This window comes from Spea bombifrons, chromosome 8, assembly GCF_027358695.1.
Source record: "Spea bombifrons isolate aSpeBom1 chromosome 8, aSpeBom1.2.pri, whole genome shotgun sequence".
In the NCBI taxonomy this organism is placed as follows: Eukaryota; Metazoa; Chordata; class Amphibia; order Anura; family Pelobatidae; genus Spea; species Spea bombifrons.
Window position 1 is genome coordinate 46,022,599 of NC_071094.1, and position 15,525 is coordinate 46,038,123.

Here is a 15,525-nt window from a genome sequence, read left to right on the forward strand (position 1 = left end):
GGGGGTTTAATATATTTATTGCCCTCCGTGCCCGCTGCGCCTCGTGGGGGGGTTTAATATATTTATTGCCCCCCGGGGATTAGACGTGTTGTCTAGAAATGGCCAGGCCGGGAAGGAGACGCTTCCATTCATCTCAGTGCCCGGAGGAGGCTGCAAAAGGCCAGGAAGAGTCAGGACGAGGACCCTCGAGCCCCCAAGGCCGTGGAGCCCCCCGGGGCTGCAGTGATTGGCAGGACTGGGCTCAGTGACAGAGCTGGTTGTGGATTTATGGCAAGAGGGGCAATGACCCTAAAAACTAGCAGATTGCACCCCAATTCCCTTTTATAGGTAGCTGTCGGAGGCGCACATTCCCGGCGAGGGTGGGGGCAGATAGACGAGGTACCCCCCACCTGCCCGTCACTCCTCTCCAGTAGGAGTCTCTGTGGTTTCAATGATGCTTTGGAGAGCCTCCCAGTTTGAAGTGGATTTACCAGTTTGCGAAACAGATACAGAGACAGGTAGGATCTGCCCCACCTCGGGATATAAAGCATCAGTCGCTGTGCAGACGGAGTGCTCACTCACACTTACCCTGCAACAGACATGGCCTTCGTACCAGCTCCCGGCTACCAGCCTGCCTTCAACCCCGTGAGTAGCCGCCCGTTACCCTCTTACCCGCTCAGCATCTCTCCGAACCTCTCGGGGCCACAGCTGTTTGTTTCAGATGGGAATTTGTGGCGCGTTCTTCAGTGGTGGTTCCATTGAATGGTGGTTTGGTAGAGGTGGTAGAAATGCTTTAAAAGCATTTAGAGGTTTTTTGGGGGGGGGTCAGAAATAAATTTAATAAACTCTGTTTGGGGAGACGAGCAGAGGGCGTGGGACGCGGATTACATCTAGAACATTCTAGGTGTGGCGCTGTACCTGCTGGGTTCCGCTCCGCCAGCACCAGCGTTTCCTGGGGCGTGTTACACGGGGGCCCCGAATGCATTAGTTTAGTGAATAAGGGGCGAGGGGAGATAGGAGGGGCAGCTTCACGGGGTTATTATTGTTATATAGCGCCGTCATACTCCGTAGCGCTGTACATATTATTATTATCAGATAATAACCGTGACGATGAGAGGCGGCTTTAGGGGATTTAATGAAAAGAGGAAAGTTTATGAAACGAGGAGGAGAGAAAAGGGCGGATGGGCGGGGGGGGCCGGGAGAAAGTTACCCGTCACACGGGGGTTAATGGGGGTCCCCTAACTCCAGTGGCACAGAGATGGCGCCCCCTATTCCCAGCTCTCGGGGGGGGGGTTATTGTATCACGCGGTTTGTTAACATTCCGCACAAACAATCGGAACGATGTCACTGATTAACCCTTCCTGTGCCCCTCGCAGCCCGTCCCTTACACCACGATGATTGCCGGGGGGCTGCGGGTAGGAATGGCCGTGTTTATTCAAGCTGTTGTTCCCAGCAAACATAACAGGTGAGAGCTGCCCCAGGTAATGCCCCCTCCACCTCATTTATATTACCCTTCCAGCCCCTCTACCCACTTCTTTACCCCTCATGCTCCTTGCTCCCCTCCTTTAAACCCTTCTATTTGCCCCATGCCAATCCTTTTCCACCCCTAGAACCTCCGCATGTTGTCTCCATGACCCCCTTGGGGTCTTTTAACCCCCCCCCCTCACCGGGGTATTTCCCCGTGAAGCCCCCTCTCTTTGCCCCCCGTTTTACGCTTTCTCTTGCCGTCTCCTCTCAGGTTCACCGTAAACCTCTCGACCGGTCAGTACGAGGGCTCGGACATCGCCCTGCACCTGAACGCCCGCTACGACGGCCGCGACCGCGTCGTCTTTAACTCCTTGCAGGGGGGGGCCTGGGGGGACGAGGAGATGAAGCGGGAAATGCCATTCAAGCCCGGAAAGGTCTTCCAGCTGCTCTTCGAGGTCACGCGAAACAACTACCAGGTACCGGCGAGCGGCCGCCCGTTAGAGCGCCGGTGCCAATGAATTCTCAGACCGCGCTGATGACAGCGGAATTCTGATACGCCGAGCTGGAATCTTCAGGATAAAGCCGGCTAGGAATGGCCTGGATGTCTCTTGCGTTACGCCGCTGTCTGTATGTCTCTGTAACTGTCCGTCTCTCTGTCCCAGGTGTCGGTGAACTGCGCCCCCTTCTATGAGTTTGGCCACCGCATCCCCTTGGAGAGGGTCCAGTGGCTCCAAGTGTCTGGTGACATCACGCTGCAGTCTCTCTGCATCATCGGAAGCGGCCCTGCAGTCAAAGGGGTAAGAGCGGGGCAACCGAGATCAGAGAGCGGGGCAACCGAGATCAGAGAGCGGGGCAAACAGGATCAGAGAGCGGGGCAAACGGGATCAGAGAGCGGGGCAAACGGGATCAGAGAGCGGGGCAACCGAGATCAGAGCGCGGGGCAACCGAGATCAGAGCGCGGGGCAACCGAGATCAGAGCGCGGGGCAACCGAGATCAGAGAGCGGGGCAACCGAGATCAGAGCGCGGGGCAACCGAGATCAGAGAGCGGGCAACCAAGATCAGAGAGCGGGGCAACCGGGATCAGAGAGCGGGGCAACCGGGATCAGAGAGCGGGGCAACCGAGATCAGAGCACGGGGCAACCGAGATCAGAGAGCGGGCAACCGAGATCAGAGAGCGGGGGAACCGAGATCAGCACTCAGGGTCACTAAAACCAGCCGAGGTTCCGAAAAACAATTAGTTATTCATTTTTCTTCTATTTCAGGGTCTTCTCATGTCCGGCCCACAAGGAGAGCTCCCGGTAAGTGACGGGGGGGGGGATACCAGGGTGCAGGGAGTGGGGACGCTGCAGGTTTTGGGGAAGGAGTGGGGTCGCTGTGGGTATTCGGGGGGGAGTGGGAGCGCTGGGGGTATTCGGGGGGGGAGTGGGAGCACTGGGGGTATTCGGGGGGGAGTGGGGATGCTGGGGGTATTCGGGGGGAGTGGGGACGCTGGGGGTATTCGGGGGAGGAGTGAGGGTGCTGGGGGTATTCGGGGGGAGTGGGAGCGCTGGGGGTATTCGGGGGGGAGTGGGGACGCTGGGGGTATTCGGGGGAGGAGTGAGGGTGCTGGGGGTATTCGGGGAGGAGTGGGGGCGCTGGGGGTATTCGGGGAGGAGTGAGGGCGCTGGGGGTATTCGGGGAGGAGTGAGGGTGCTGGGGGTATTCGGGGGGGGAGTGAGGGTGCTGGGGGTATTCGGGGGGGAGTGGGGGCGCTGGGGGTATTCGGGGGGGAGTGGGGGCGCTGGGGGTATTCGGGGAGGAGTGAGGGTGCTGGGGGTATTCGGGGGGGAGTGGGGATGCTGGGGGTATTCAGGGGGGAGTGGGGATGTTGGGGGTATTCGGGGGGGAGTGGGGGCGCTGTGGGGCGTAAGCCGTTGCTCACTCTACCTTTCCGTTTTCATGCAGCCCATGCTGGGACCCCCCATCCTGAACCCGGTGAGTTTGCGCTTGTTCTGCACCCCATGATTCTCGCACCCCGATATTTGTCACTCTGACCCCGTTCTGCCCCCCGCAGGCCATGCCCTTCACCACCAACATCCGCGGAGGAATGATCCCCAAACGCACCGTGGTCATTAAAGGCGTCGTGAATTCAAATGCAAAAAGGTGAGAGGGCAAAGAAAAGCCCTGGGTGGTGGTGGGGGGGGATGCTCTGCAGGCTCTGTAAGGTGGGGGGATGCTCTGCAGGCTCTGTAAGGTGGGGGGATGCTCTGCAGCGTCTGTAAGGTGGGGGTGCTCTGCAGGCTCTGTAAGGTGGGGGGAATGCTCTGCAGGCTCTGTAAGGTGGGGGGATGCTCTGTAAGGTGGGGGATGCTCTGCAGGCTCTGTAAGGTGGGGGGATGCTCTGCAGCGTCTGTAAGGTGGGGGTGCTCTGCAGGCTCTGTAAGGTGGGGGATGCTCTGCAGGCTCTGTAAGGTGGGGAGATGCTCTGTAAGGTGGGGAGATGCTCTGCAGGCTCTGTAAGGTGGGGGATGCTCTGCAGGCTCTGTAAGGTGGGGGATGCTCTGCAGGCTCTGTAAGGTGGGGGGATGCTCTGCAGGCTCTGTAAGGTGGGGGGATGCTCTGCAGGCTCTGTAAGGTGGGGGATGCTCTGCAGGCTCTGTAAGGTGGGGGGAAGCTCTGCAGGCTCTGTAAGGTGGGGGGATGCTCTGCAGCGTCTGTAAGGTGGGGGTGCTCTGCAGGCTCTGTAAGGTGGGGGGGATGCTCTGCAGGCTCTGTAAGGTGGGGGATGCTCTGCAGGCTCTGTAAGGTGGGGGGAATGCTCTGCAGGCTCTGTAAGGTGGGGGGATGCTCTGCAGGCTCTGTAAGGTGGGGGGATGCTCTGTAAGGTGGGGGGAATGCTCTGCAGGCTCTGTAAGGTGGGGGGAATGCTCTGCAGGCTCTGTAAGGTGGGGGGAATGCTCTGCGGTGCCCACGGCCACTTCCTGTTAACCTCTTCCTTCGCTCTCCAGCTTCATCATTAACTTTAAGGTTGGATTCTCCAACGACATCGCTCTGCACATCAATCCGCGCATCAGCAAGTCCACGGTGATCAGGAACAGCTTCGTGAACGGGGCGTGGGGGCAGGAGGAGAACGAACTGCCCCTCAACCCCTTCAAACAGGGGGACTTCTTCGATGTGAGTTCACAGGCAGCAGGGGGACTGCGGGGGGGGCGGGGTGACTGCGGGGGGCAGCGGGGTGACTGCGGGGGGCCGTGGAGACCATGACCTCAGTACAGGGGCTGAGTATCTGTACTCCGTATCGCATACTCAACCAGGGCCCTGCCTGGGGGTAATCTTTACACAGGGGCAACCAGGGATGGGGCCACAATAGGTAGTGCATACATGGAAGGATGCTCAGTACTGCGGTGCGCTTGTGGAATGATACTCAGTACTGTGCCGCGCGGGTGGAGGGATACTCGGCGCCGCGTGGGTGGAGGGATACTCAGTGCCGCGCGGGTGGAGGGATACTCGGTGCCGCGCGGGTGGAATGATAGTCGGTGCCGCGCAGGTGGAGGGATACTCGGTGCTGCGCGTTAACGGGTTTTTTCCGTTGCAGATCTCCGTGCGCAGCGGGGAGAAGCGCTTTAAGGTTTTTGTTAACGGCCAACATCTCTTCAACTACGAGCACCGGATGTGGACCCTGCAGCAGATCGACACGCTGGAGGTGGAGGGCGACGTCAAACTCTGCTTCGTCCACCTCTAACCAGTCCAGGGGGCCGACCAGGGGCCAAACCGCGCCACCTCCCCGTCTGCTCAGTCTAAGCCAGTCTGCGGGGATCATGGCAATAACCCCCCCCACGCGCGCAATAACCCCCAGCTCGGAATTGTTACGGATCGAGCGGCTCCCCCGCCCCTTCCCTTTTTTAATGAATATAATCGGATTTTACTCAATTTCAATGAAAATAAAACGTTGTTAGAAAGTGAAACGCGTTCTGTGATTTCCTGGATTCAGACAGAAGCTGCTGCTTGGTGGGGGTTCGTAATTTCACTTTATTGAGAGGTGTGGTAGATAAATGGAACAGCCTCCCAGCAGAAGTGGCAGGAGCTAATACAGCGAGGGGATTTAAAGAGGCATGGAATAGACATAAGACAAGACCAAGGGTTTAATGGGCCGGATGGGGCCGATCTGCCGGTCCTGGGTTTCCATGAGCTGTCTCTCCATTCCCTCTTTTCAGGCCAAGCTTTCTAAACACTCTCCTTTACCTTTCTCTCCCCCCCGTCTCCCCCCCATCCTCCCCCCCCTCTCCTGGCGCACGCCCTGTGACTGGCACATGATGAGGATTAGCCGGGGGCTCCTGAGCTGCCTAGACTCGCCCCAAACACACCCTGAGATGGCAGCAAACCTTCAAATTAACCCTGAGATTTCTACAGCTCCACCGTCTCATCCAATGGGAAAGTAGCTTGTAAACCCCCTTCTCCCCTCTCTCTCTGCTCCTTCTCCCCTCACTCACTACCCCCTCTCCCTTCACTCACTACCCCTCTCCCTACACTCTCTGCTCCCCTTCTCCCCTCACTCACTACCCCTCTCCCTACACTCTCTGCTCCCCTTCTCCCCTCACTCACTACCCCTCTCCCTAAACTCTCTTCTCCCCGTCTCCCCTCACTCACTACCCCCTCTCCCTTCACTCACTACCCCTCTCCCTACACTCACTACCCCTCTCCCTACACTCTCTGCTCCCCTTCTCCCCTCACTCACTACCTCCTCTCCCCTCTCCCTTCACTCACTACCCCTCTCCCTACACTCTCTGCTCCCCTTCTCCCCTCACTCACTACCCCTCTCCCTAAACTCTCTTCTCCCCGTCTCCCCTCACTCACTACCCCCTCTCCCTTCACTCACTACCCCTCTCCCTACACTCACTACCCCTCTCCCTACACTCTCTGCTCCCCTTCTCCCCTCACTCACTACCTCCTCTCCCCTCTCCCTTCACTCACTACCCCTCTCCCTACACTCTCTGCTCCCCTTCTCCCCTCACTCACTACCTCCGCTCCCTTGCTCCAGGCCGTACATTACGCCATCTTCCCAGCTCCGGCAGAGAATGATCACTCGCTGTCCCCCGGCGATGTGTTCTCCTCCACCTCCATACAGCACCCTATTCCCACCTTGTGGGGTCCATGCAGCGCTCCCCCCGGGCTGCTCAGCTGCCAGACATGAACCTGCCGGGTATCTGCCGGGTATCTGCCGGCTCCAGACGCTTCACCCGGTAAAACCTGCAGCGACGCCTCGATACTGAAGGCATCCACGAGTATTCCACGGGCAGCTCCGCGTCTATATAGGTGCCCGCCAGGCAGCCGCAGAGTGCCTTTCCTCAGTAACTGTGAATGGCTTTTTAGATGTGTTGCCATGGTAACCAGAGTGTCATGTGACGCGTATGTGTGATGGTGGGGGGTCTGTTTGTATAGACACAGTCTGCAACGAGGATCTGTGCCAACCCAGCATGGAAGCTGCAAGTTAACAGCAAGGGGGACGGTGCACAAACCCACCACGTTACACGGAAAGGGGTCCGCATCCTCACAGCGAGACAGACATCCGCAATGACCGAAGGACCCTGACATGGAGTCACGGCAAGCAGGAGACCCCCAAGCATCTGAAAATGTTATCACAAGGGACGATCAGACCCCCAAATGCAGACTCGGGACAGATACCCCGAATCCACCTGAAAAAAGGAAATCGTCTTGCCTCAGGGGTAGTTTCTTCTGCCTTGGCCTCAACCGGTCAGGACATACGGACAAACGGTCAGAGGAGGTCGTCCCCGGGGTCCTCCACGCTCCACAAGCCAGAGGCCGCCCTCCAGGAGGCACGACGAGGAAGCAGGGAGCGTGGAGGGGCCTTCGGCTGTCGTGCCTTGGGAACTTAGGGGCAAACATGGCAGATGCGACACGCGAGAGGGGCAAAAGAGGACAGAGAGGCGGGGGAGGGGGATCATTATCCAGCTCCAGGGTACCATTGCTGAAAAAAATGAAGAGGCAAAGGGAGAAGGCGAAGGCGGGCAGAGGCGGGGGTGACGAGAGGGTTCTCTATGTACAAGAGGAGAAGTCGGCCACAGAGGAGGAAAATCTAAGAGGACAAGAGAGACCTTTGGTGAGGGAGGAAGGATTGGGAAGAAGAGATAAAGACGGGGAGAGCGTAAAACAGATAAAAGACGACGACGCAAATAAAAACGGGACAGGTCGGGGGAGCTTGTCTGGGAGTACGCAGAACACTAGGGACGGCGGTGCAGAACAGGACAGGCGCGGTGGCACGGAGGGGACAATAAGAGGAAAATCCGGAGCAGAAGCATTGAGCCCGCGGCAGAACGAGACAGAACAGGAGACAGCGGTGGGAATGCGAGAGGTTACAGGTATAGACAAAGTAGAACAGGAGAGACGGGATGGAACCGAAGCAGAGATAGAATTAGATGGTCTAGAACAAGAGAGACAAAATGAAACACACAATCTAGAACAGGAGAGAGGGGATGGAACCGAAGCGGAGATAGAATTAGATAGTCTAGAACAAGAGAGACAAAATGAAACACACAATCTAGAACAGGAGAGAGGGGATGGAACCGAAGCGGAGATAGAATTAGATAGTCTAGAACAAGAGAGACAAAATGAAACACACAATCTAGAACAGGAGAGAGGGGATGGAACCGAAGCGGAGATAGAATTAGATAGTCTAGAACAAGAGAGACAAAATGAAACACACAATCTAGAACAGGAGAGAGGGGATGAAATTGAGAGGAAGATGGGAACAGAGAATCTAGAACAAGACAGACAAATACAGGAGGAGAGGGGGTTCCACAATCCAGAGCTACATAGATCACCGGCACTAAGAGACGCCGCAGAGATCGAGGTTCCAGCAAAAGATACTCCAGAGAGTGAACCCGAGCGTGACAGACTCTGTAACGACGTCACGAAGACAGATCATCAGGCGGAACTATTTCCAGAACAGACGTCGTGCAAAACAGAGAGACAGATCGAGGACGGAGAAGCATTATTCCAGAAAGAGAGCAAACGTAATTATCCCGATACCAACAAAGGTCTCCAGGAGCCAGAGGAGGAGATGAGTATACCCCGGTGTCTCCAGGAGCCAGCGGAGGAGATGAGTATACCCCGGTGTCTCCAGGAGCCAGGGGAGGAGATGAGTATACCCCGGTGTCTCCAGGAGCCAGAGGAGGAGATGAGTATACCCCGGTGTCTCCAGGAGCCAGGGGAGGAGATGAGTATACCCCGGTGTCTCCAGGAGCCAGGGGAGGAGATGAGTATACCCCGGTGTCTCCAGGAGCCAGTGGAGGAGATGAGTATACCCCGGTGTCTCCAGGAGCCAGCGGAGGAGATGAGTATACCCCGGTGTCTCCAGGAGCCAGGGGAGGAGATGAGTATACCCCGGGGTCTCCAGGAGCCAGGGGAGGAGATGAGTATACCCCGGTGTCTCCAGGAGCCAGAGGAGGAGATGAGTATACCCCGGTGTCTCCAGGAGCCAGCGGAGGAGATGAGTATACCCCGGTGTCTCCAGGAGCCAGAGGAGGAGATGAGTATACCCCGGTGTCTCCAGGAGCCAGCGGAGGAGATGAGTATACCCCGGTGTCTCCAGGAGCCAGCGGAGGAGATGAGTATACCCTGGTGTCTCCCTGAGCCAGGGGAGGAGATGAGTATACCCCGGTGTCTCCAGGAGCCAGCGGAGGAGATGAGTATACCCCGGTGTCTCCAGGAGCCAGAGGAGGAGATGAGTATACCCTGGTGTCTCCCTGAGCCAGGGGAGGAGATGAGTATACCCCGGTGTCTCCAGGAGCCAGCGGAGGAGATGAGTATACCCCGGTGTCTCCAGGAGCCAGAGGAGGAGATGAGTATACCCCGGTGTCTCCAGGAGCCAGCGGAGGAGATGAGTATACCCCGGTGTCTCCAGGAGCCAGCAGAGGAGCTGAGGACACACACGTGCTGCTGTGAGCCAGTGGGGGAGCTGAGGATGCCCCAGTGTTCCAGTAGTGGGTGGCAATGTGTCAGTAGTAGCCGTATCTGTGAAGACACTCTGGCCCGCTCACACTCTCTCGCTACCAGGGACTGGGGTACAGCTGTTACTGGCCAGGTCTGGCCGAAGGACTCCCCTTCTACAGCCAGGACCAGCTGTACTAAAAGGTTTCAAGAAGAACGCATAGAACTCAGCAAAGAAGGAGAGAGGACAACATCTGTAGAAAACATGGGTAGCAGGGAGTGTGACAGGGGATCCGGCCCTGACATGGCCTCCTGGACTAAATGCAAAGAAGATGGGAGAGGTCCTGACTTTATTTGGGAAGGTAATAGGGAGCATATGTGGGGGTGTGAGGGCACGGAATGGGGGGACATCAGGCTTCAAGTGGAAGGCATGGTCCAGTGGATGGTTAAAGAGGCATCGGTTAGACTGGCCTCTTACACCCAGAATCCCTACAGCTCAGAATAAACCCCTCTAACGCATGCGCCATACAGCATTCTCCGCGAACGCTGCCGGATTTAACCCATTCTCTCCGCTACCAAACGATTTAAACACACAAGAAAAAACCTTGCGAAGGACTGAATCTATCCCTAGAGTGTGAATCCGGACTGGGAACACAAATACCAGCATGTAACGGCGTAAATGCCCCAATATCGACTTTAATTGGGACTGCCCAGGTGAATGGGGGGCCGGGGGGCTGCTCCTGGTACGGCTGGTTGTTTTCTCACTTTGCCACAGCGAATTCCCTGAGTATTAGGAAGCTTGCTTGGGCGCAGATTTATTACCAACGTTACTGTAAACGGTTAAATGTGATTAATTAGAAGAAGCGCAGTGAGGGAGCGTGACGGTAACGTGTCGTGACGGTATGCTTCACATACGTGGCCGGTTTCGGGGATGCGCTAAAGTGTGACGCTGTGAGCTTTTGGTTTTACATACGTCTGTATATTTCTTGGTAGAATGGATAGACGGGGGGGGGGGGACACAACTGTGAATGTTTGATGGAATCTTTAAGATGCTTGAGGTTTCCAAAAGCTTTTAGCTCAGAAAAGCAGAATGTAAATGCTTAATACGAACTGCGCCCGTCGGCTTATTGCGTTACGTGAAATAATTAGACTTTCCTTTTCCTTAATTAAATGTGCATCCAGGTACCGAGGTAGTTGCGTTACTTTGTCTAAAGCTGCTCCATCATGAGGATATCAGCGATAACAGCCTCATGTAATACACGATGTAAAGGGTTTTGTTTTGGGGGGAATGTGTGTATTCAGGCAATTTCTGGCTAATAAATGATTACGTTTTTGAGTTTCTCGATGTCTCCCTCTTGTGGGCACAGCCGGGAAATGCAACAATCAACCGATTCCTATGAACTTCCTGCCATCCGCTTAACCCGATGTATGAAGTAGCAGGTATATGCAAATGAGTGAGCCATGGAATTGTGGGTAAAAAGATTTTAAAAACGTTACGCCCTTAACTGTGTGATATATAACACTGATTAAAAAAATCCCTAATACATCACATTTCCCAGAAGATTTAAAACCCCCACATTGAAGAGATTTCCGATTGTACCTCAAAAGAGGAACCATTCCTACCTGTCTCCAAAATGGCCTCTGATTTCTCACTGGATCAACAGCCTCTAACTAACTCCGTCCTTGTAACCCGTTATATCCCTGTATATTCCTCATATTATATATTATATACTCTCCGGCCGTATAACTAATCCCGTCCTTATAACCCGTTATATCCTGTATATTCCTTATATTATATATTATATACTCTCCCCCCCCGTATAACTAATCCCGTCCTTATAACCCGTTATATCCTGTATATTCCTCATATTATATATTATATACTCTCCCCCCGTATAACTAACTCCGTCCTTGTAACCCGTTATATCCCTGTATATTCCTCATATAATATATTATATACTCTCCCCCCGTATAACTAATCCCGTCCTTATAACCCGTTATATCCTGTATATTCCTCATATTATATATTATATACTCTCCGGCCGTATAACTAATCCCGTCCTTATAACCCGTTATATCCTGTATATTCCTCATATTATATATTATATACTCTCCCCCCGTATAACTAATCCCGTCCTTATAACCCGTTATATCCTGTATATTCCTCATATTATATTTTATATACTCTCCAGCCGTATAACTAATCCCGTCCTTATAACCCGTTATATCGCTGTATATTCCTCATATTATATATTATATACTCTCCGGCCGTATAACTAATCCCGTCCTTATAACCCGTTATATCCCTGTATATTCCTCATATTATATATTATATACTCTCCCCCCATATAACTAATCCCGTCCTTATAACCCGTTATATCCTGTATATTCCTCATATTATATTTTATATACTCTCCAGCCGTATAACTAATCCCGTCCTTATAACCCGTTATACCCTGTATATTCCCCATATTATATATTATATACTCTCCGGCCGTATAACTAATCCCGTCCTTATAACCCGTTATATCCTGTATATTCCTCATATTATATATTATATACTCTCCGGCCGTATAACTAATCCTGTCCTTATAACCCGTTATATCCTGTATATTCCTCATATTATATTTTATATACTCTCCAGCCGTATAACTAATCCCGTCCTTATAACCCGTTATATCGCTGTATATTCCTCATATTATATATTATATACTCTCCGGCCGTATAACTAACCCCGTCCTTATAACCCGTTATATCGCTGTATATTCCTCATATTATATATTATGTACTCTCCAGTAGGTTCTGGTGATCTGGGGTTTCCATTTAATGAATGCCGGCTGCATTATAATTATTTTACTGCCTCCAACTAAAAGGAGCCATCTGCTCACCGTAGTACTGCCCTTGGGGCAATTACCAGGCAAGCTCAGATGCTGGAGGGTGAAGACACAGATGGTTGCAGACCACCGAGGGATCCCGGTCCTGAGTGGACAGCAGGTCAGGAGCTAATGACGCAGCCTGATAACAGCGGGACCCACTTACACCCAGCCTCGGGAGCAAGGGGCAGATGAGGGCAACGAGCACTGAACCTCAGGCACCAGTTCCTAGCAGCATGTGTGAAGCCGGAAAGGGGAAGGGCCACCAATAATCCCTGAGAGACCTGCAGCCACAGGTCAACGTGCCAGGGGGCCACAGACCCATATTTATTTTACAGCTTCCTGGGCTGGTCAGGAAGACCTGAGCATCCACCAACTAGCCCATTCATGGCAGGATAGTGCCCTAAAAATCAGAGTTTGCTGACAAAATGGCGCACTCGGGAAGCATGTTATATGAGTGATTATTCCTCCCCGTTACTGATTGCTATTCATTAGTTCAAGCACCCTTTACAAGTGAACCTCAGAAAAGGAAACTGGTCAGATAATGCTGGCTCTGCCACAGGCTGCCACCGATCCCACCGCAGCGATGTTGTCCTCTCAATTAATGCCGAATTTCTCTATCTACGCCACAGGCCATGAAAAGGCCTCTTCTTAGGAGTCACTATATAGCATTATCATGTATTAAATTATATAACAGCGCTGCACAATGACGTGAGACAGAACTGCTCAACGTTTGGTGAATTTATTATTAAATCTGTACCAACGCCTTCGGTACCAAACAATACACCGTACCCACAGACCACACCAGAAATCCCCCTCACTAACTGAATGAGGCGCAGGTAGAGCATTTTATAAGGCGCGGTTGATGACGTTCACACCCCTCCGCGCTGATTGGCCTGTATATGTCTAGTCAGACACTACAGCTAGAGAAACATCATCGAGTAGAGTAACAATAATGTAGCGAAGGACACAGGGCATGCGCAGTGAGTCAGCGACGCTATGGGCGGGGTTCCGAGTAGGGCAGACGTCGGAAAGGAACAGGGAGAAAGAGGTTTTGCGCATGCGTATAACAGGCGCGGAAGCCATCTGAGGGCTGCGGGCACGCGCAGTGAGGTCAAAGCTGTGGGCGTGGTTTACGCGCATGCGCGGTTAACGTATCTGTGGTACTGCCGCCCGCGCCCTTCCGATTCCGGGATTGAAAGACAGGAGCCGGTACCGAGGGGAACTAGCACTGAGAGACAGCCCTGCGGTAAGCCGCAGCACACCCAAGGGGTTAATAATAATATATTATACTATACGTTGGTAACGAGGGTTGATACCGGTGGCGGGCGTGCCGGGAGGTGGTGTCACTTACTGGGACTGTAGATAAAGAACAATTCCCGTGAAAAGGTGCAGTTACCGTGTCAACCAGTGACATGTTCGTGCAGATCGTCCCCTTTAGTACATTGCACCAGACGTGCCCCTTAACCTCGGCTTTGGCATTGTAGGGGCAGGTGGGTATCTTGGCGTGGGGGTGCGGTAGGTTCTGGGGGCAGGTTGTGACTGTTTGGGGTAAATTGTTATATTCTGCAGGCCACTGGGTCATTTATTCGAGTCAAACGGTACAAACGGCCCTCACATCCCCCAGCAGCCTTTGTCTCGGCCTCTGTGACAAAGCCTGCCTGTGTTGAGCCAGACCACAATATCCCATCTGGTTCCGGATCAGAACAAACGTTAACTAAATGAGTAATCCAGTGGCTGGGGGGCCCGGCGGCCCCTCTTCACAGGAACGGCGAGACCATCTTCATCGCCGGGGTGTCCGCTGTCAACCGGCACGCTAACAGCAGGCGTGCTTCTGACGGTGGTCCCGGTGTTGCTGCCGTGTCTGTGAACACGGAATGGGTTTGTGTGTAATATGTTCCGTGTTCGCTTATTGACCGATGTCCCTTCTGTCCCCGTCTCCAGCGCAGCTGTATGGACTCTGAGCCTCCATCATGGGGCAGATGCTATCCAGGGTGTTCGGGAACAAGGAGATGCGGATTTTGATGTTGGGTCTGGACGCCGCCGGGAAGACCACCATTCTCTACAAGCTGAAGCTGGGCCAGTCCGTGACCACCATCCCCACCGTGGGCTTCAACGTGGAGACCGTCACCTACAAGAACGTCAAGTTCAACGTGTGGGACGTCGGCGGCCAGGACAAGATCCGTCCTCTGTGGCGGCACTACTACACGGGCACGCAGGGACTGATCTTCGTGGTGGACTGTGCCGACCGGGACCGCATCGACGAGGCGAGGCAGGAGCTCCACCGCATCATCAACGACCGCGAGATGCGGGACGCCATCATCCTCATCTTCGCCAACAAACAGGACCTAGTGGACGCCATGAAACCCCACGAGATCCAGGAAAAGCTGGGGCTGACCCGCATCAGAGACAGGAACTGGTACGTGCAGCCCTCGTGCGCCAACACCGGGGAGGGACTGTACGAGGGCCTCATGTGGCTCACCTCAAATTACAAATCCTAATTCTGTTTCTACGGCGATTCCCTTTTTTTAATTCTCGTTTTGTTTTACATTTGGAAAGACGGATGAGCGGAGCTCTGAAGGGGTTACTGTTCTCGCCCCGACGTGGGTGAGGCGCCGCGTGGTGACAGAGTTATTGCGCGCGTCGGCGGCGGGTTATTGCGCGTCTGGCTCTGCTGCTGAGACTGAAAGCCCCGTGTGGCATCTGCCTTAATCGTCAGTGACATTTAACACGACTGAACGTCTCTTCTGCCCCCCCCGTCCTGTTACCCCCTGTCCTGTTACTCCCCTCCCCCCCGTCCTGTTACTGATAAGGAGGTGCTTTTTAACCCTTGGTGCTGTGGGGCGAGACCACTGAGCTGTATTACCCGATATTCTCTGCGGTCCCCGGCCCCAGTCCTCTAATGCTTCGGCCCCGCTGGCTCTACAGACCCCCCCCCAACCCCTCCGCTGGCTCTACAGACCCCCCCCAACCCCTCCGCTGGCTCTACAGACCCCAACCAACCCCTCCGCTGGCTCTACAGACCCCCCCCAACCCCTCCGCTGGCTCTACAGACCCCCCAACCCCTCCGCTGGCTCTACAGACCCCCTCTAGTCCATGGCTGACATGGTCCCCTTGGTTACGCGGGGATAACCTAGAACACGCGCGGCTCGGACACTTTATAGAGCGCCGTTCTGGTGACCTGTTACATGAGTGTTTTCATGTTTTGGGCCCCGGCATCAGTATTTTCCATACGTTATCCAGCGGAGGGCCCCGCCGCGCATGTTCTGTCTGCGACGT

General features: G+C 54.3%; 2 protein-coding genes across 4 annotated transcripts; both read left to right on the forward strand.

Moving 5' to 3' along the window:
* Positions 1-409: 409 nt before the first annotated feature.
* LOC128503783 (galectin-4-like) lies at positions 410-5,391 on the forward strand. Its single transcript, XM_053473975.1, has 9 exons — positions 410-624; positions 1,356-1,444; positions 1,718-1,922; positions 2,109-2,243; positions 2,710-2,745; positions 3,392-3,421; positions 3,501-3,589; positions 4,435-4,600; positions 5,022-5,391. Exons 1-9 carry the CDS (start codon positions 580-582, stop codon positions 5,166-5,168), a joined length of 942 nt encoding a protein of 313 aa, XP_053329950.1. The 5' UTR covers positions 410-579; the 3' UTR covers positions 5,169-5,391.
* Positions 5,392-13,378: 7,987 nt separating this feature from the next.
* Positions 13,379-14,976, forward strand: LOC128503789 (ADP-ribosylation factor 6-like). Of its 3 annotated transcripts, none has more exons than XM_053473981.1 (2): positions 13,379-13,495; positions 14,191-14,975. In XM_053473981.1, exon 2 carries the CDS (start codon positions 14,220-14,222, stop codon positions 14,745-14,747), a length of 528 nt encoding a protein of 175 aa, XP_053329956.1. In that variant the 5' UTR covers positions 13,379-13,495; positions 14,191-14,219; the 3' UTR covers positions 14,748-14,975. The 3 variants fall into 3 exon arrangements, with proteins under 3 accessions (XP_053329956.1, XP_053329959.1, XP_053329958.1); XM_053473984.1 differs by having other exon boundaries at positions 13,400-13,495; positions 14,196-14,976; XM_053473983.1 differs by lacking the exon at positions 13,379-13,495 and adding an exon at positions 13,569-13,739 and having other exon boundaries at positions 14,191-14,976.
* Positions 14,977-15,525: the final 549 nt, after the last annotated feature.